The sequence below is a fragment of the Macrosteles quadrilineatus genome, unplaced genomic scaffold (genome assembly GCF_028750875.1).
Source record: "Macrosteles quadrilineatus isolate MER2022 unplaced genomic scaffold, UCM_ALF_1.0 Scaffold_4__1_contigs__length_99947679, whole genome shotgun sequence".
NCBI lineage: Eukaryota > Metazoa > Arthropoda > Insecta > Hemiptera > Cicadellidae > Macrosteles > Macrosteles quadrilineatus.
In genome coordinates this window covers 933,522-955,994 of record NW_026542597.1, presented here as the reverse complement: position 1 = coordinate 955,994, position 22,473 = coordinate 933,522, and the positions used below count along the sequence as shown (strand labels likewise).

The following is a 22,473-nucleotide window of genomic DNA, read 5'->3' as shown; positions in this document are numbered from 1 at the left end:
AATTTAAGTAATTTAATCACAAACAAAAGGGGGAAATTAAAATGTATATATAGTTAAATGTACTATAGAGGAGAGGGAGGCCAGATATAATTAATCTATAGCCTAAAAATACGTTTAAGAGAGGTAAAATGGGCAATTAATGTCCCGAGATACGAGAAACGGAATACACCGTGAGTTATGGACGCCGACCGTGGACAGACAGACGCCGATCGCCGGCTTCACACTTTGAAAAATGCAATTGCGGTTTAGAGGGGTCTAGGAATTCGATGGCCAATAGGAAATGCGATTGAAGCAAACACGGCGTCAGGTGATTCATGGGTATGTAGTACAGGAAAATAGGCCTTACTGTGGCGGGAAATTCGAGCAGGCTTAGCAATCTCATTTGAATATTGAAAGCGGGAGTCTATTTACAATAAATTGTTACTGAGACTAAATAATATTACAATAAATGTGGTGATTTATATACACATTAGCATGATTAATTAACCAGTGACTTAATTAACATAATGATTAATTTCTAAATACTCTAAAAATATGAATACCGAACACCTGATGTAATTATTCACTGGGATGCTGCGATTCTCTCCCTCTTGTGTTTTAATCTTTTTTAATTATTCATGTCTTTTAATTTTGCTGGAACACAATTTTCTTATAAACCTTGTGAAATAAGAACACAGCTTGATTTTAGATAGCTATTTTCATAGACTGTATGATTAAACTTACGATATTGATTTTAAGTCTTGCACTTTCAAATTTTGCTTTTTACTTTAGTATATTACACTATAGAATCAATCTAAGATAATATTAATATATAGATTTTAAAATGGCGTAAAATAATGAAATTGTATAGGGTTTTATTAATTTTATTTACCAATCATTTATTAATATTCCAACCGTTCCAACGAAGAGGCGAAGGCCTGTAGGCTTCCCCATTTGGTCTTAAGCCAACCTTGACATAGTAAATTGGTTTCCCACAATTAAATTAAACTTATTTCTGTGACTTATTAATAAAAGCTTAAATATGGGAGTTATTCCAGGTTATCTTTCCCTTAGTCAAAACGAAGCCAAGTGTTCATGGTGTTCATCTTAGACTCTGAATGTCTCTGGTTCGAATCAAAACGAAATCGTTCCCATGATCAGATGTCATTTGTCATTGGCCTATGAAATAATTATGCTATCTAACAAAAAGGTGACGTTTGATAGTAACTTCAGGGTTTAAAGACTTTTGTTACAAAACTAAAAAAATCCATTGGCATATAAAGCACACACACACAAAAATTATAATTAAATATATTGTATTATATTACTACGTAGGTGTTTTATCTATTTAATAATCTACCTTTAAGTTTCCTTTATTATAAGTGTCTTTAACCTTTTATCGTTGAAAAACCCCGATATAACTAGATCATTTTATGAAGCCTTTTGATGTTGTCAATTTTATTGTTTTCGTTTAATTATTTGTGTTTGCTGCCTTCTTCAAGGTAATACCCTCTCAAGACTCCGTGATTATTTTCTACAGATAAAAGATTTGTGACATGAAAGCTCACTCAAGCGAGCTGTCTTGAACCGTGACTTCAACTCTAAGTTCATGAGTGCTTCAGGCAATATAGAACGAAAAGTATCCAGTTCCCTTTTTTCCTTGAAATAGATGATGTAACTTGATATTTAGTCATTATTTGTTGTATCACAAAGTTGATTATATGTTCAACTTCTTAGTATATGAAACTTTATTTTAATTGTTTCAATTAGACCTATTGGTAATTTGGTACAAACGTGTAAACCTACGTTTATTCGAACGAGTTCGCGAACCAGCATGATCGGACCATGGGAACGGGGGTTTATGGGGGCTTTTATGGGGTAAAAATGGGGTTTTCCCATTTTTTACCCAAAAAACATAAAATTTAGCAATTTCTTTCCAAACCATTTTGTAGAGCTTTAAAAAACAAATAATTTAGTATATTGAAGCGTTATTATGCGCCTAATGGTTACGGAGAAAATAAAAAAAAACTTTAAATTTAAAATTCCCATGTTATTCTTATGGAAAATAAGTAAACTGTTGTAGTTTGCTTGTTTATGAACATATTTTGATCAAATTTGGAAAACGTTTTTATTTCTTACTAACTATTAACATTTCACAAAAAAAAAACAGTTTTGCCCTCCCTGATGCAGTAAACCTAAGTACTTGTTAAACTAATTCTATTTAAATCGGGAATAAATGTTATATTTTTAAGTAGACATTTCAGTGTAAATCAAATCAGTCAAATGGAAATTCGCTTAGTCTGCAGGTTTGCTGCGGCGGGGGTATTTCTATCTTCTGTTTATATTTCGTCACCAGCATGGCAACCCATAAGGCTCGTGTAGTTTTTTAAAATTCATTTTTTGTGTTCAACATGTGAGGTGGAGAAAGATGCCAAGAGCTGCTGATAGGAAACACTTCAGCATATTTTTGAGTTAACCTCCATGTTGTTACTAACGCACCACTTGACTGATTCTGTCCAGGATTTTAGCATCATGCTGAAGTCTTCTACTGAGAAAATCTCGATGCAGTGTTTTTAGATCATATGATTATGGATGGTGAAATATTACGATATCTATAGACTTTTTTGGCTCGCAGATCGTAATGGGTCGATGACTAGGCCAATAGCTGTAAGTAGCTGGTAATAGCCGAGTTCACACATGCCTCCCCTCCGGTAATTAGTAATTATAATTAGTAATTACAATTAGTTTTTTTTTTGTAATGAGTTTTTTTTTTTTTTTATGAGTTTTTTTTTTTTTTTGTAATGAGTATTTACAATTAGTTTTTTTTTTTGTAATGAGTTTTTTTTTTTTGTAATGAGTATTTACAATTAGTTTTTTTTTATGGGTAATGAGTAATTACAATTAGTTTTTTTTTTATGGATAATGAGTATTTACAATTAGTTGTTTTGTTAATGAGTATTTACAATTAGTTTTTTTTTTTTTTTTGTTATAAGTATTTACAATTTGTTCTTTTGTAATGAGTAATTACAATTAGTTTTTTTTTTTATTCGACAATGTGTAATTACTAATTAATACACATGTTGTACGTGGCAGAGGGTACTTCTCCCCCTTCCTTAATTTTTTAAGTGTAATTATTCTTTACATCATGAGAAATCATTGTGATGTTGCTTCCCACACACACTAATCCCATGTCTAGACTTCATCAATCTGTTGACACATGGGGGAGGAACTAACTGGGGGAGGATATTCCTCCCCTTCCCTGTGTATGTGTGTGTGTGTGTGTGTGTGTGTGTGTGTGTGTGTGTGTGTGTGTCATAACACTGCCGCTTGGAGCGCTGGTGTAGGGGAGTAGCTACGGCGCTTCCACACTACAAGCATTCACAGACAACATGTTCTCCGACGAAGAACTCATCGCTGCCGCTGATGAAGCAGTGGCAAGACACCACGCCGAATTGGAGACCGCGGCGACTCAGCAGACGCATGGCGAGCGTAATTTATCCATCACGGATGATGAGGTTATCGCGAGTGCTGACGTCATCGAAGCGAGGATTGAATTGGAGGATAATAACGTCGAGCAGGAGGAGGGGGAAGACCAACAGTACGTCATCAATGTGCTGTCGATGGAGGAGTTGCTCCAAATACATTTGGAGGCAACAACCGAACTAAATGAAGGATGGTTAGCTCAACCTAGGGATGACGAGGAGGAGGCTAGGTTGAGTAACCTACTAACCCTTATCCCCATGGTGGAAGAAATAATCGCATCTATACAGCGGAGAGAAGACACGGAGGAGTAGATTTAAGTAGTAATTAAAGTAGAATTAAGTTTTGTAAATTAATAATAATAAAAAATATATATATATAAAAAAAAACAACAAAAAAAAACAACAAAAAACAACAAACAAACTAATAATTAGAACTATTCCATACAGTCTTGGCATAGCTAAGACAGTGATGCAATAGTGGCAGTCACCACAAGGAGAGAAGGGGTGTCCCCATCGTTCCTTCCCACACACACATTAATCACCCTGTCTAGACATCGTTAATCTGTTGAAACAGGTGGTGAGGGAAGGACGATGGGACACCACTTCTCTCCTAGTGAGAGATTATTTCCGCATCACTGTGGATTGTGGACCAACAGTTTATTTTGTATGTTTGTTTGTTTTTGTTTGTTTTTTTTTTATTACTATTTATTTAATATATTTTTTATTACTATTTATTTAATATTTTATTACAAAATCTTAAACTAACTATCTATTCAACCATCTCAGAAACTCTTCATCTGTCATCTTCATTATCATGCGGTTTTCTTCACGCTCCAGCTTTCTTCTGCGCTCTAGCTCAGCACTCATATATCGAAGATTTTGCTTGATGATCTCCAGTTGCTGAGCTTCACCCTCATCTCTAGGTTGACTCGAAGTGTTTGACCATCGTATGGTCCATTCCAACGACTCGTCATCCAAATGTTTATATTCCTCCGTGGTAAATTTTTCTTCTGCGGCCTTACAAGCAGAAACTAACTGTTCGTCAGATATGTCACTAGGGAAGTGAGACATGTTACTAGCCTGATGACGGAATGTCGAATGACCGTGTCTGTAAGAGCACTATGAGCCCCCCACTCTTTCCAACTGAGAAAGTAGTGGGAGTAGTGCTGCAATATCCCCCCCCCCTCCCCCCCTAGTGATATTTTTCACACACACATAATTATGTATGGAAGTGCAAGAGTGGTAATAAATATATCTATGAGTAAATTACAAAAAACTAAACGAATCAATAATGATCTACGTTGGAATCTTTTTATTAAAAGTGCGATAGTACGTGCAAGAGTCACATTCTACGAGGAAAACTTTAATATCAACCAATGACAAAAATAGCGTACATATGACGAAAAATTATAAGAAAAGTGTATTTTTTTCAAGTCCAATAGTTACTATATTTTACTTTGCGGACTATGAAGACAGAAGATGCTACTCACATTTAGATAGTATTCGTTTTAAACTAAGAATAAAACAGATAGAAACATTATTACGTAAACCTATTCTGCTAAGGTTACAACATATAAGAGAGTGTCAAAATTTAAACCACGAGTCATGTTTTGAAAAATTATTAAAATATTCTGTTGGCACACCTGCAGTGGCTTGCTCACCTCAACCCTAACTCATTGCATATCACGTCAGTCACAGTGTAGCAGCCGAACAGTGTGAGTATGAATCCCTCTTGCAGCATTGACGAATACATTCAATCATTTATGCAAGAGATAGACGGTATGACGGACAACGCAGTTCAACAGACTCCAATCACAAACAGTACAAGTAGTACGAAGAAAAGGAAGAGTTCCCCGGCTAAGACCAAGATGGAAAAGTCAGGATGGGTACCCAAGCCGCCAGCGGATTGTCCCATAGTATCATGGATGGATAAAGGTAATATGTACGCAGTGCAAAATCCAGCAAACAAAGGAAGTGTTTTATTGAAAATGGAAGTGTATGAAGGTGTCGACATGAAGTTCATGTGCGGTTTATATTTGGACAAAGACAAAACAGTGCAAGAGAGTGTTAATGAAACAATTGAAAAGATCGAAAACATGTGGGTTGATAAAAAAACTGGTGCTCCAAAACTCACGGGATTAACTCAAACTGTTACACCATGCAAAAGTGACGAGCTAGATGTAAAACCAAAGAAACGTGTGGTACGTAAAAAGCAATAGACATGTTTATAGGAATTAATGAACACATGTGCCCATAAACTATCCACATATGACAACCAACTCTTTTTTTCTAGACATTTGTTAGCACGTGTGTTAAAACAGCTGCGTTCATTATTAATCCCCCCCTTCCCCACTCTCCCACCAACTAAAATGGCCGCTGATCGGAATAAAAAGCCCCAGTCTGTCTGAGACAAATGCCAGTCTGCTCCAGTTCATCAACACCACACCACTAGCACCAGCACTGTCAGCTTCCACTACACACACACTATGAGCAACATTGCTGAGATGGACAACGTGATGACCACTGAGGCGGCTACACCGATGGACCTGAAGACTGCATTGAACACCTGCAAGAACAACTCGCCTACATACACCAGACTGACCGACTTGATTGATGAGGTTCCATACCTAATAACGATGATGGAGAGAGCGGTTACACCATTCGGCGAGACAATCATCGTCATCCTTGAGGCCCAGACGGGAGATGACTACTACCTGAGAGTCTATCTGCCGAGACGCTTCAATGATGTGGTGAGCAATGCCGACATCGATCGCTACAACAACGGTTTCGGAGATCGCCTTCGCTTGGTGAAACGCTCACCCAGGCCCGGCGCATCATTCACTCCGTTGGAATTTGTGTAAATATTGTAAAGCAAGAAAACATCAAGACGTAAATAAAAAAAAATGTATGTATATATATTCTTAAAATAACCTATGTAGATTTTGATAGTTTTTGTAAGTAATAAATTTTTGATTTATTTGCAAACATAAACACATGACTAAAATGATTGACTTATACCCGAAGGTAATACTATAGTTAAAGCAATGAGTGATTGGTATCAGTAGTTAGTATGACTTTGAAGTGGTTACACCCATTCTCCGCCATTGTGGCGGGGCCTTCAGGTAGTGGTAAATCAGTGTTTGTCTCAAGGTTTATTGATAATATTTCAGAAATGTGTGACACATTATTCTCTAGCATATACTGGCATTATGGTAGTGGCGGTGGAGGAGGAGTTGGTAATTCATTAAACTCAAAAATAAAATACATTGAAGGTTTACCAAACATGGAAGACTTTGCCGGTAATCAACCGATACTTGTGGTAATAGATGATATGATGCGAGAAACAAACAACATAGTGGTTGATTTATTTACAAAAGGTTGTCACCATAGGAATATTAGTGTGTTTTTTATAACTCAAAATATTTTCCACCAAGGACGTGGCCAGAGAGACATATCACTAAATGCGCATTACTTAGTATGTTTTAAGAATCCTAGAGATAGGGTGCAGATCAAGTGTTTAGCTAGACAAATCCATCCAGAAAACTCAAAGTTTATCGAGGATGCGTATACCGATGCAACAAGTAAACCACATGGCTACCTATTGATAGATCTGAAACAATCAACACCTGACGATATGCGAATACAGAGTAATATATTTCCAGATGATGATAATCATTTTGTGTATGTGCCAAAACAAAATAGGAAAACAAAATAATTTAGTTATCATCATGTCGTGCTTGAGGAAGGACAGAGCGCTTCTCAAAGTGTTAATAGATGCTACTCCAAAAGAGCGCAAAGGGCTATTAAAAGTGTGTAACTTGAGTACTATTCGTACAGTTTGTGAATGTATTTACAATGTGTTACGAGGTAACGTTCCTCTATCAGACAAGATAAAACAAAAATTGCGAAGACACAAGACTACTCTTCGTCGAATTGTAAAACGAGGTGAATGCTGGAATAAAAAACGCAAATATTTAGTACAAAAAGGAGGTGGAACTATTATCCCATTATTATTAAGTACTGTGTTGCAAGCAGTTGTACAATCAGCTTTAAATAACTAAAAGTTGTATTAATCAGGTGACTCCTACGTCTACATACATATAAAGATTTGTCATTCTATTCTGAGACACCGTGCGTGAAGTTACACAGAGTTACACGACAATGGAGCATGCACGAAAAATGGTCATTGTTCCACAAGAGTTATTTGATCGTTTAAAATCGCCGGCTAATCAACAGTCACTTTCAACTGAACGTTCATACAAAAGTTTGGATGACGAAATGGAAGAGATAATGAATAATAAAAAACTCAATGATAGTGATAAATGGAAGTTGTACAGTCAAGTGTTACATCGTTTTTTAAACGTAGCGTCAAGTAATCGTGAACCAGTTAGTATCCCCATTGTGAACACCAAACTAGGTGATCAGATTAACGAGGCTGGTGAAAGAGACAGACAGTATGGGCAGCAAGAACATAACAAGCGACGTGTTTACCCTGGACAAATAGAGGAAATTGTTGAAACATTTTCAAAGACTTATAAGGATAGCGCTCGAAACTTATTGCGCTTCATAACACGCGACGACAGTTTGATTAGCTGGAATGATAATTTTGAAGTGATTATACAGGGTAACAAAATACCAGGATCCAATTTAGTCGATGTGACACATGCAATCGTACGAGTTCGAGCGGCACATTCATTACCGCCAGGATGGAATGAAATATTGAGCGCATTGAAACTGATGAATGTGCCTAAAGAATATATACATAACAAACAAGCGTTGGACTATTTAACGTTTGATGAGGCAACAGATGAATCAGTATATGACTCGGTAGAAGAAACAATGGATGAGCCTGATGATGGGACAAGAGGGGGGGCAGCCGCGCTGTCAGTGACAGGGCGAAGGAGATATTTATTACCAGATCGTTTACAGTCTGCATATGTCAGGCGGGTGGGTCACGCTCCGTATCCACAAAGGCAGGTCGCTGATCACCGTGCAGTGAGAAGAGAGGTACTTCAAGATTCGATTGTGCAGTCACTCAACAATTGGGAACCGTACGAACCGTAAACAATGGAACAGTTGTATTATAATCCAAACGATCCTGCCTCGTATGGCGGCGTAGCTCCGTTAGTACGAGGAGCGAGGGAGAAAAATATTTCCAAACGTAAAATAGTTGATTGGTTACAAACACAAGACACTTATACTTTGCATAAACCAGTCCGTAAACGATTTAAACGCAATCCTTATATGGTGTTTCGACCATATGAACTATGGCAGGCGGATTTAAACGATATGCGAGGATTGAGCAAATACAATGATGGTTTTAACTACTTACTGTCAGTGATTGATGTGTTTAGTAAGCGTCTTTATGTTAGGCCGTTAAAGAAGAAGGAAGGTGCTGAGGTGGCTACCGCTTTTGACGATATTTTCAAAGAAGCAAATAAAACACCAACGTGCTTACAAACCGACAAAGGGAGTGAATTCACAGGTAGAAAGACCGTACGATTGTTTAAAAAATATAAAATTAAATATGTAACCACACAAAATCCTGATATCAAAGGCGGCGTGATCGAAAGAGTTAATAAGACCTTGAAGACTCGTATGTGGCGATACTTGACTCATAAAAACACTTATCGTTACATCAATGTGTTGGATGAATTGGTGAATGCGTACAACAATAGTGTGCACAGGAGTTTGGGCAATAGACTACGCCCTGTAGACGTGGACGGTGGTGACAAACATGTCGTCTACAATGTATTAAAACATATGTTTAAAAGGATACCACGACGAGTGAAACCAAAACTAAAAGTAGGTGATACAGTTCGAATAGCCAGGGAGAAAGGGAGATTTAGCAAAGGCTACGAGACAAACTGGAGTAAAGAAGTGTTTTCGATACATCGAGTGAATGTGTTTACGCCACTACCTTTGTACACACTTACCGATCTCAATGGTGAAGAATTGAATGGACAGTTTTATGAAGAGGAAATACTAAAAGTTACATTACCCGACAATCACTTGTTTAAGATTGATAAAATAATAGAGACTAAAGGTCGAGGACACAGTAAGCGATACCTAGTGAAGTGGGAAGGTTACGGAGACGAGTTTAACTCTTGGGTAGCTGCGCACGATATACAGCATGTCTAGTAGTATCAGTCAATTTTTTATGACATTGCCCAGCAATAGTTCTATGAAATATTTCCCACAAAATACAGTGACCAGTTATACCACACACTTGTCCAAACACATCCAATTAGACGGCAAGTGGGAGTTGGCTTTGGTGGACATTCACTATCCTTGTTCATTTGTGGTGAATGGAAACAATGTTGATGACGAAACAATACGATTTCAGTATGATAGTTTACTAGCGAGATCGACTATCCGTGATACAGAACAGTTCGCTGTTAAAATTACAGGCGGATACTATAGGAATCTTGATGATCTATTGAATACAATAAACAAACATGAAGACATCCACGATTATATGGAATTTTCATACGACACGAGAATCAACAGAGTTAAACTCAGGATCATGAACGAAAACGTATCGAATGTGAGTCTGAGTGAAAAACTATCACAGCAGTTGGGTTTCGATTATGACGAGAAAAATATATTAAAACCCAATATTACCGAATTGATTGGTTCTAAAGCACCAAACCTCGCATTGGGTATTCCAGCGCACATTTATGTGTATTGCGACTTGATAGAGCCACAATTTATCGGCGACACTACAGCGCCATTATTGAATATAGTCAACATCAATATAGATACGTACAAGTACGGTTCGTACAATTCAGTGTCATTCACAAGTCCGCACTATGTACCCGTTATGAAATCCACATTTGAAACAGTGGAAATCGACTTGAGGGATCACACAGGGAAAAAACTGCCATTCATGTTTGGAACGTCGTACGTGAAACTTCATTTTAGGAGAGTGCAGCAGCAACAGCAGCAATAATGATAATCAATCTGAATGATCCCTATTTGGCATACTACCGACGGCAACAATTACAACAGACTGGCGGTGCTATCGATCGAGTATTTCACGGTGCACCATATCAGCGAGGACATGGAATCGGTAGTTTTCTGGGCGGTATGATTCGCACTATCGCGCCACTGATCAAGTCCGGAGCAAAATCGGTGGGACAAGAAGCGTTAAGATCCAGTGTTGGATTCCTAACCGATCTGGCAGGTGGTAAAATTACAGATCCAAAATCAGCCGCCAACTTACGACTTAGAGAGTTTACTGGATCGTTGAAACGTAAAGCTGACGAACAGATAGAACGTATTATGCTTAATGGCGGCGGAGGCGGCGACATTGGCGCGAGGAAACGACGCGTAACGCGTAAGAATAACGCGAAACGCGCAATGCGTGGCCGTGGCAGAAAGCCTGTTACACCACAGTCGTTGGCTAAACTTCTTAGGGTGCGGACGTCTACATCAAGAAGAAGAAGAAGAGTTGGAGGAGTGAAACACAAGAGACTAGTAGGGAGGATACGACGACGAGGAGGAGTAGAGCCAAGGAAGAAGGTGACTTTGCCGAAGAAACGTACTCGTCGCAGTAAAAATTTGAAGTCTATTGATATTTTTAGTTAGTTAAAGAAGGAGGAAAAAAAAAAATGTCGTTCCTACATCAAAAATCATGTGAGTGTGTCAAAACCGAGCTGGATTTATTCTCCTTACCACCTACGCAGACGAGTATTGAAAGTGGCAAATGGGTCCAGTACAAACCAATATCCACATTGACCGATGATGCGCCAATAGAGTTTGTAGTTCCGGGTAATGGTGATGAATACACTGACCTTTCACAAACAATGATACAATTGACCGCGTCTATTGTTAAATCTAACGGAACTGCGGTCACTACTGACGAAGAGGCGAAAACAGTTGGGCCGGTCAATAACTGGTTACACTCACTATTCAGTCAAGTTGATATGTTTATGAATCAAAAACTTGTTACTCCCCAAAACAACACATACGCATATCGAGCGTATGTTGAAACGTTAATGAACTATGGATACGATGCTAGAAAATCACATCTAACATGCAGTCTTTGGTACACTGACGATGGAATTGACATGAACGATTGCGCGGAAGAAAATGAAGGGCTCAAAGCGAGACGGGAACTAACTAATAAAAGCCGTGAGATTGATATGCTCGGAAATTTGCATGTGGATATTTGCAATCAGAATAAGTTCATGCTAAATGGCGTAGAGTTGAGATTTAAATTTATTCGATCAAAAGATGCATTCTCCATTATGGCCAGTGCTGGTGAATTCAAGGTACATATTGTCGATATCAGTCTCTGGATTCGAAGATGTAAAATAAGTCCCACCGCACTGTTGGCGCACAGTAAAACACTCCAGACTGGTACGGCAAAATATCCAATCACACGAGTGGAGCTGAAAACATTCACACTACCCTCTGGAATACGTAACAAGACTTTGGACAATATGTTTCTCGGCCAAGTGCCGAAACGCATCATAGTGGGAATGGTTACAAACGCCGCATACAATGGAGATTTTAAAAAGAATCCCTACAACTTCGAACATTTTAAAACAAACTTCTTTTGTCTATATGTTGACGGAGAACAAGTTCCATCAAAACCGTTACAGCCCCACTTTGAAAAATCAAAGGATAAATATGTTATGGCATATCATTCGATGTTCTCCGGTTCTGGTGTACATTTTAGCGATGCCGGCACTGTTATCAGTAGGGAAGATTTTGGTCAAGGATACTTTCTGATGGCATTCGACCTAACACCAGATTTATCTGCAAGTGACACTACACATTGGAATCTGGTGCGTAACGGTAGTGTTCGAATGGAACTCGGATTTGACGACGCGCTTACCGAAACTGTCAACTGTTTGGTTTATGCCGAGTTTGACAATGTTATCGAGATTGATCGACAGCGCAATGTAATTGTGGACTTTGGCGGTTAATCGATCAGTCTTCAATAAACATTCGTTTGAGATGGACCGTTTACGCAGAGCATTCAAGAAATTGAATATATCATCACCCATCATTGTGGACATTCAATGTTTCAAGGACAATCAAAATGAATATACACTGAAGGAAGTTTGCGTCTTGGAAGCCGACACCGGCGTACTACTTATGCATCATATTGCTAAACCACCTTACGATCGATCAGAGTTATCAGATGAAAAACTGCGTGAAAGCTACTGGCTCACAAAACACTGCCACGGACTACGATGGGAGTTCGGTGATATTGCGTACTACGAACTTTTTAACAAATTGACTGATTGTATATCAAAAAGACCGACGGTTTATGTCAAGGGATTGGAAAAGAAAGAATATTTAAAGCGTCATCATGTGATGGACTTTGTTACTACCAATGTAATCGATATCGGTGCAATTGGTTGCGAATCAATCACTTCAATCAATAATTTAATGTCAACAAACGTTTTACGATGTCGAAATCACAAGTCTACAAACAGTCGATGTGCGCTCACCAACTGTGTCGCAATACGTGGTTGGCTGCATTTGACAACAAATTTGGACGAATGTGTGGATACCAGCGGAGATGCGAGATCCTACTACTGTTCTTGTTTTAGCACCTCTACCAGTAGAACAAAAACAGCATCTACTGCTACTATTGGTTATGATACTGTAGAATGAACACGCTACAGATTGAAAAATATCTAGCCACACTTCCTGTGCGCAATGTCGGAGTCTACGCTGCTGACAGAATCCCACGACGCATCTCACCACACACTGCAATAATTGTAAACACTGATCCACACAATGAAGGTGGGACTCACTGGGTGGCTTTCTATTTGAATCGAGAAGGGATGCTTGAATATTTTGATAGTTACGGCCAACCGCCATACTTACCACTATATCAAACATTCCTGCGACACAACGCTCATCATTACCTGCACAATCCATACCGACTTCAAGGTGATACGTCTTCAGTCTGCGCCCACTACTGTTTGGTTTTCCTGTATTGCAGCACACACTTCAGTATGAAGATGATGGATTTTGTTCAACTCTTTGATGAACACACTACTGATCGTAATGATAGAATCGTCAAAAGACTCTTTACTCAAATGTATCACAAGACAAACTAATCACTGTACTGTTGTAAATTATATATATTTTTAAATATATATATTTTTTTTTTATTACCAATAAACTTTTTCCTTTTGTCAAACAATATTTTCAGTTGTTATACTTTATTACCTGTGTTCATCATCATTATTATCATATTTTTAGTTTAAAGCGCATAGACTCTGATTATTTAAATGTGAAAACAAAATGATTTTTTCCCCTTTATTATTAAAATATTTCTGTTCAGAGTCTATGAATGCTGTTCAAAGTCTAATATTATACTATGAATGATAGGAAAATAATTACAATCAGAATTTGTGAAATAAATATATCTGTTTATTAACTAAAATACTATTTACAAATATATGCATACTTTTGAGGAGTCAGTGACTAGAAATATTTACACATGACTTTAAAGTGGAAAAAATTTAAGAATTTATTCATCCAAACATATTTGAATTGTATTCAAAATCTAATACTAATGAAGACTGTTCAATAAATAACTCTACCTAATATCACACTCATGCGGACCTTGGTCTACTAATCAATAATAATATATCAGTTATGATGGGGACAGAGGTTGTGGCGCAATTGGAGAGTATCGTATCCACTAAAGGGTCAGTGGCAGTAGTTAAGGTCCCTCAAGTATCTGTGGTACCCTTAATGGTGGTATTGCATAGTGTCCCCAAGGTAGCGTGTTGATACCATCTTCTGGCATTACGTATCGTTTGTCGTCAAACGGTGCCATTGAGCGCTTCTTCACCACAACAGTGTATAAAATGTGGTGACGGCTTTGAAAACGTTGATTGTCTGTACTTTTAGTAGTTTTATTGTACAGACAATTCAAATAATCTTCTATGGTGAGATCACGCTTCACTACTGCTCTATTTACCCCTTTTGCTCTCTTCACAGGCGGCGGTATACAGTTGGCACCATCTCCGTTGTCTCCTTCAGGCGCACACGTTAAGATGCTATACGTGAAACAATACAGCTTCGACATCAGACCAATGAACATTTTAATGGCCACACCGGCAGCTTCGTCCTTAAACTTCCCCAGAACTCTAGCGTTTCCTCCGTCGTAACAAATGTGGTTCCGGGGATAGTTACTGGTGTCAAAGTCGTCCAAATGTTCTAACATGTCGCGGTATACGTTCTTAGTACGTATTGAATAATGGCAGCCATCGGTGTCCATGTAAATCATCGATATTCTATCGATTCCATACCTATCTACCATGTCATAGTGGAAACCATACATCCACCTCTTACTGTGGTCCAGAATGCACATCCCCGCGTAGACGGGTTTGCTCAGTACTACCCGCACTTTTGACATATTCAGTATGGCAAGGTTCTCATTTAACCAAATACGGTCATTGAAATTAGCTTTTGCTACATACTTTGTATATGTTTTGCGGGATGATGCAATCTTTAAATCTTGATGTTTGCGCACATTCTGAAGACTCATACCGTAGACAGCGTTTACCATAAGTTTAAACATTTCTACCTCAAATTTATTTGCAGCACGCTGTCTAAGTTCGGTATTCATAGTCACGTACGGTTTCAACCATGCCGACTGTTTAAAACGAATCACTCTGTGGATTCGAGTTACACGTAATCCATTCTCTATAGCTTGTTGTAGGTAGCGATAGTGAATTACATATTCCCTCTTATCCATCAGTGTGGCCATTAGTTTCTTCGATTTTCCTGCTCCACTATTGATAATTTCCTCCAACGAGTATGGGAGTTGGTTAATCGGCGCTTTGCATATCTCGGGACAGAATGGTAAATCCCTGTGTCGATCGTGCAGTGCTGGATCTCTGGGGTATTCTAGATCTACTTCCAGCACATATCCATACTCACCATCTGTTGGAATTCTTCCAATGTCCAAGTCGTCACATTCCTGACGTGATAACCACTCAAACTCGGAATGAGGGAGCAGTTCCGACATTGCCCAACCATAAAGGTTGTTTGCGTCATAATACATTATAAATGTATCGTCATCTCTTTCATCGCAATATTCACTTGATGCTGCTGCGTTCTGACCGTCTCGGTCATTGCCAATTGTTTCCATTCTGGTAAACTTATTGTTGGCAACAACGTGTCTAGTAACGCATTGGGTCAGTCCACCTCGAATACCCTTCTCAAAAAACAGATACATATCAATATCTTGTAGGGTATCAAGGATAACATCTGTCTTGAACATCATTACGTCCCAAGCATATGATGGTAGTGTCAAATAACGCGCTGGGTCCAATCCGTAATGTGTTAGACACATCTCTCGGAATCCCTCGAACACATCTGCTAATAGCAATACGTCAGTCGCCAAATAGATATCAGCATACTGTCCGAGGGTCGTACAGTCAAATTTCTCCCATACTCGCTGCGCATGCTCGTAATCCGCATCACTCACTCCTTCTCCAAATACACACTTTGGTGGAAGGACATCTTCTTCGAGCACCTCCATCGATGAAATGTACTCATACGGAAATACCCCTTTCCTCCTAAGCAGATCAAACTGTTCTTGATTGGGGAAGCGTGATTTTGTAATTTTTAATTTATCGGCCGGCAGGATTGATGCTAATGTCCCTAATGCTTTTGACATTAATCTATAGGAATCAACAAATTGTAGTTTGAGACCACCTTGCCGACCTGCTCCCGGATATTTAAATCGTTTGGAGAATGTGATATACTTTTCCTCCGTATTTGCGAGTACATTTATATTTCCTTTATCAACGGATAGCTCTCTGATGATAAAGTGAGCATCGTAATTGGATAAATTGTGGAGATAAATGTTGATAGTGTCCTGTTCCTTGTGGCGGATATTACAGGAACGGTGAGCTGCTCCTCTGTAAGTATAGGGAGGAGAATGTTGGTGATCTTTCACACGGGGGTCGAGTATTGTGAATTCTCGCTTGCATATGTAGCATACTGTTTGCTCGCGGAAAGAATCCTCTTCCACCTGTGTTAACCGTGGAGGGTCATTCGGCAGACGTTGCCCATACACTATATCGCCAATCTTCTGTACGTCATCCCGTATCGATTTGATAAAGTGCTGGGCGGCGTCTTCACCTCTGTACAGACGCAATTTGGAGAACGTCAAAGCTGTATGGTCATTGTCATCAGTGTCACCTTCACTTACATTTCTATTATCATCTCGAATGTAATAGGCGTATGCATATGGTACATGGACATTTCTGGCATTGAGCATTTCACCAGGTCGGTGTCGACGTGCTCCTCTTGCTAATGCGGGATCCCATGCTGGCGGTGGAACAGTTGGCGAAGGATCGATTGTTTGTTCAGGCTCAAGAGGTACGAGTGCGCATTCAAAGTCAGCGTATATGGTGAATCGACTTCGTTGAGTGCGTTCAAAATTTTTAAAATGTATTGTTTTGTCTTCCGCAAGATCAGTTCTTAACGGAGCATTGTTAAAACAATATCGCTGATGCTCCAAAAGACGTTCCTCTCCTCTAAGACCTAACTTCGTTGGCTGGTTATCGAAGTGTGCAAAACAGCGCTTACATATGTAAAGGCGATGTCCTCTTAGAGTCAGCTGGGATGAAACCAATCTCGTAAAGCTCTTGATCCAAACGTAGTGGGTGGTGACATCATTTGTTATAAGGAGTAGGTCAAAGTGATTGACCAACTCACGATCTGCGACACGAAGAGGGTAGACAATGTGTTTGTCCGGGTCCATGAAATGATTCTTTTTCTTCTTATCCAGACCATACACATTAACACTAACACCTGGATTATTGCGCTCAAACGTGCGGATTTGGTTAAGGCTTACAGGGAAAATTAAGTCATTAAAGTTTAAATTTGCTCTTTCTCTAATTTCTGCTGTGAACATGTTAGGTGTTAGTTGATGTTGATGATTATCAAAATATTTGGAAAGTATTGAATATTCAAAACAACGTTCATCCGCATCGTTTAGCACATTAACCGTTGCTTTTTTAATGGTGATATCATGCGGCAGTTGAATGAAAGAACTGCCTTTGAGCGGGCTATAGACATTTACACGGATTTGCATGTCCAAAACCCTGATAAAGCTCCAGCCAGATCCTTTCATTTCACATGTTTCCTTTTCTAGTAATACATTTTGAATAAACTCTTGCACTAATTCGTCAATGTGAGACGATTGAAAAAAAGGTACATTTTTAGTTTTGAAAGCTCGCCTGCATGTATCACCATGAACATTTACAAATTCACATTCTACAAATATATTACACTTAATGGCATGAGTGTGATTTAATATAGTCCGCATGAGTGTGATTACCTTATCTCGAATGTCATTGAGGAACTCCAGCAGTGATACGGTGTTTTCGGCAGGCTCGGATAAACAATAGGTTTTAAGCCGACCTTTGAACGCCGTCTCAATTTCCTCGAACCCTTGTGGAGCCAAATTGTCAGGAATCTCGACCTGGTCATTAGTATCATCCTCGTCACTAGTCGACTGAGGTGATGACAGGTTGATGGATGGTGAGGCGGGTGAGGGCTGATTGAGTGCTGTCTCAGATCTATGAATTCTGCAGCTGAAGCGGGCATGTGTTCGTAAGATATTCTTCCTGGAGAATGTTTTCCCGCAACCGTCACATGTGTAGCCTATATCAAACAAACCAACAAAAAATTAATCCTAACAATTCGGTGTGAGTAGTTCGTAAACATAAACAAGATCATAGAAGTTTATATCAATTTATTTAATTGCATATAGTATTTTTACGTTATATAGTTGTTGTTATTTCAGCGATTGGATGTCTATTGTTTGTAATAAAATTATTTTCGTAAATTATAAAATATCTATTTTTGGTATTGTTTTGACGATTAAACCCAATTAACCACAACCGAGTATGACTCGGCCCCGCTGACGTTTCTAGTAAGCAGAAAAGAACAAGTACACTAAAACCTAATGAAAAAAATATTTTTACTTTAAACAAAAGAGTGTAATGATAAGGAATATACTATATACTATATACTATATTGTTTTGTTATTGTTCAAGGAAAGTGACAAAAGATAAATATATATTTCATATTTTTACTGTGAAATAGTAAAACGTATTGGTTTTGAAATAAAATGAAATATGATATATTGATTTGTTATAGTATGCCTACAAGGAAAGTGACAAAAGATAAATATATATTTCATATTTTTACTGTGAAATAATTGGTATTGAAATAAAATGAATGAATAAAGCATATAATTACTACTAGTATTTTAACAATAGAGTTCAAAGATAATTCAATACTCTATTGCTATCATACTAAAGGTTATGTATCGAATTATATTTAATTAAAACGATTGTACAGTTTATTGGTGATTATATTATTTAAAACGTACCTATAAGGTGAGGTACAGTGGGTTGTGCTATCATCGGACAGTCTGGGGCAGTCGATGGTCCTGGTCTTGGAATGTAGTCTGGGGCAGTCGATGGTCCAGGTCTTGGGATGAAGTCGGGAGCGCTGGATGATGGTACAAGCCGATTACTTGTGGTAGTAATAGCAATGTTCTGTCTAAATGCGGGGTTCTCCGGTTGTTGTGGCTGTTGGCGATGTGTGCTTAGCATGTGACGTTTTAAGTCATCGTTGCGCCTAAATGTTGTCCCGCAGGTAGAGCAGGCTTCAGTTGTACCACCATGAGTGACTCTAGTATGTCGCATCAAATTGTCCTTCCGCGTAAATGCCTTGTCGCAGAGGGCACAAGTGAAACTACGCCGTACGGTGTTATTATTCATGATCTGAAAACATAAATAAATACTTTTAATATACATACTAAAAACCTTTGATGCAATATTTTAATGTTTTTTTCAACCAAGAGAAATATTTTTAATTTCATACATTTTAGTTAATTGATCTTATTAGTTTTCTACGTTCACTATTTGCTACGATCAGAGCACTTCTGTTTAGTCAATTTCTTTTTGTAATATTGTTGATTTATAGTACTATTACAACTATTTATATTAATTAAAATCTAAACTTATTAATCCAAGTATAATATTAAGTTCACGATAGATTGGATTTATTTTCGTAATATTGTTACTTTATAGTATTACTACCATTATATATATATATATATATATATATATATATATAAATTAAATCCAAACTTTTTAATCCAGTGTGATATTAAGTTATATATTTATCTCTTTTTCTTCCTAGTAAATTTAATTACCTGGAGTAATTCTAGTCACTTCTTTTTTACATTTGTTTAAATATGAAATACATAACAATAAATATATAGTACTGTATACATAATGATATGTACTTACATTTTATGATTGAGAGGTTAATCCAAAATCTCGATGCTGCTATGCACCTATCGACTGTAGAAGTGGGTTGGTGATTAGTCCGTCCGCACTACACGAGTAATGGAAGCAGAATGATGTTTTAATATAGGGCTGGGATTTGTTATTTGGAAGGAAGGGGATGAGAGGGGGGTTGATGGGGATGAGGGGGAGGGGATGAGAGCGGAGATCTCTCATCTTGGCGTCATTTCTCGTCCTACACTCCAGCAAACATCACGATGTCCTTTGGAAGTGATATTAATGATGAACAGTTAATCGATGCTTCTATTTCGGCGGAGGCTGAAGACAATGTCATCAATGATATTGGTGAGATGACTCTAATCGAAGCCTGCATCGAGGTTGAAGTACGATGGGAGCAATCCTTAATGAAGACAATGAGTATATCACAGTTGATGTCTGCGATGACTGATGTGGCCTTTGAATGGGAATTACGGACATATTGCGACACTCACACGCAGGACACGGTAAGGATAGCGTTGCAGCGATATGTAAACCTGGACGCGGAGATAAGAAGCCGAGGACTCCAATAGCTTTAGTATTAGTAGGATTAAGTTAGATATAATATATTAAATGCTTGACTTCCTGGTTCCTCAATAATGTAAATTAATAAAAAATAAAAAAAAAAAAATAAAAAAAAAAACAAACAAACAAACAAACTAATAATTAGAACTATTCCATACTGTCTCAGCTTAGCTAAGACAGTGATGTAATAGTGTCTGCGATGAACCCTCTCTGTTGAGTCCAACGCACCCACGTGTCTAGACGTCATAAATCATATTGAAACATGTGGTGAGGGTGGCGAAGGGAGAGCTTGTCGAGGCTCCCTTTCTATCTTTGTGAGAAGATCACAACACTGGAGGGGATGAGTACCCCCCGCCTGGGATTAGTGTGTGGGAAGCAACATCACGATGATTTCTCAAGATGTAAAGAATAATTACACTTAAAAAATCAAGGAAGGGGTAGGAGTACCCTCTGCCACCTACAACATGTGTATTAATTGGTAATTACACATTATCGAAAAAAATAATTTTAATTACACATTATCGAAAAAAATAATTTTAATTACATATAAAAATTTTAATAACTCATAAAAAAAAACTAATTGTAAATACTCATTACTCATAAAAAAAAAAAACTAATTGTAAATACTCATTACTCATAAAAAAAAAACTAATTGTAAATACTCATTACAAAAAAAAAAAAACTCATTACAAAAAAAAAAACTAATTGTAAATACTCATTACAAAAAAAAAAAAAACTCATTAAAAAAAAAAAAAAAACTCATTAAAAAAAAAAAAAACTAATTGTAATTACTAATTGTAATTACTAATTACCGGAGGGGAGGCATGTGTGAACTCGGCTATTACCAGCTACTGCTGTATCCTGTATAAATATTACTGCAACATAATTGAAAATGTACACCAAAAATAATTAATTGTATTGTTTCATGCTCTTTCCTAGAGAATGTCATATATTTATACCTTAAAGGATAGTTTTACTCATTGTATTAGAGCTAATATTTCTACTGTTATCTATTCTAATTACATAGAGAAATTTATTTTTTTTTTCAAATAAATACAAAAGATATTTACTAGGCCAGTTTTATTTCTTTCAATGCTTCAAGACTTATCAAGTATATATTTTTACAGCAAAACAATTTTTGTAAAATTATGATTACAATTAGCCCAACTTGGTTTTGAAAATAATTCTACGGACACAGAAAAAGTCTTTTAATCATGATTTGCTTTTGATTAATAGTTAAAAATTACAACATGTATAAAATTATATATTTTAATCCGAATGTTTAACGGAAATATACATTTTATTTCGGCATACCAAGGTGAAATTATAGTTTGACGTACATCAGGGGGCTATAGAGCTCTTCAAAACGCAATCAGGCTTAAAAATTCAAATCAAAGTTACATTTACATGGAAATATTCTGCAGAATTCAACCTGCAATGTAATCTCTGATTTTTATTTAAGATGTTTTTCTACCCTTTTGAAAAATGTATTTATATTTGTAATTTTTCAATAAAACTATACAAAATTAATGTCATTTGTAGTTGTAATTTTGATACTAGTTTGTGGCATATAAATCTATCTAGATTCATCAGGTATAAGCTGAACAGTACGTTAGAGCTATAATCAAACAATAAAAAAAATGTACCCGAATTAAGTTCAAACAAATTATGTAGCATTTTCATAATATATGCGCCAGTGGTAATTAATAGTCAATATTCTTTTACAGGAAACGTATATTTGAGTTCCAAGGGTATTTTAAGTCACCTCGATATTGTATTAAAATTGTATATTTATAATCATGGTATAGTAACTGCTATTTAACTGCTAACCGGATCTAGCATTGCTTCTAATTTAGACTGCACTTTAAGTAAATTGTAGTAATATTTTAGAACTAAGTAATAGGACAGCTCCGTAGTTACAGCTCCGTGGTGTTTAATAATTGAAAAACTCTAATTATTACGTATGCTTGCATAAAGAATAATCTAGAATTAGAATATAATTATTAGCATATTATCAAAAATATTATCAAAGTAATACAGAGGGTTGATCTTAATGTTGTTCTACTTAAATGTGTAACTCCTGGTTATAGAAAATGTGTACGTATCTGAACAAGTATTTGTGGAGTACCTAT

The 22,473-nt window shown here is 37.3% G+C and overlaps 2 protein-coding genes across 2 annotated transcripts; one reads left to right on the top strand and one right to left on the bottom strand.

Annotated features, from left to right (window-relative positions):
- Positions 1 to 11,074: 11,074 nt before the first annotated feature.
- Positions 11,075 to 12,397, top strand: LOC128991660 (uncharacterized protein F54H12.2-like). Its single transcript, XM_054414740.1, has one exon. The coding sequence runs from the start codon at positions 11,075 to 11,077 to the stop codon at positions 12,395 to 12,397; it is 1,323 nt and encodes a 440-aa protein (XP_054270715.1).
- Positions 12,398 to 14,157: 1,760 nt separating this feature from the next.
- LOC128991659 (uncharacterized) lies at positions 14,158 to 19,081 on the bottom strand. Its single transcript, XM_054414739.1, has 3 exons — positions 18,856 to 19,081; positions 17,797 to 18,122; positions 14,158 to 17,235 (listed from the first exon to the last, which is right to left on the bottom strand). Exons 1-3 carry the CDS (start codon positions 19,079 to 19,081, stop codon positions 14,158 to 14,160), a joined length of 3,630 nt encoding a protein of 1,209 aa, XP_054270714.1.
- Positions 19,082 to 22,473: the final 3,392 nt, after the last annotated feature.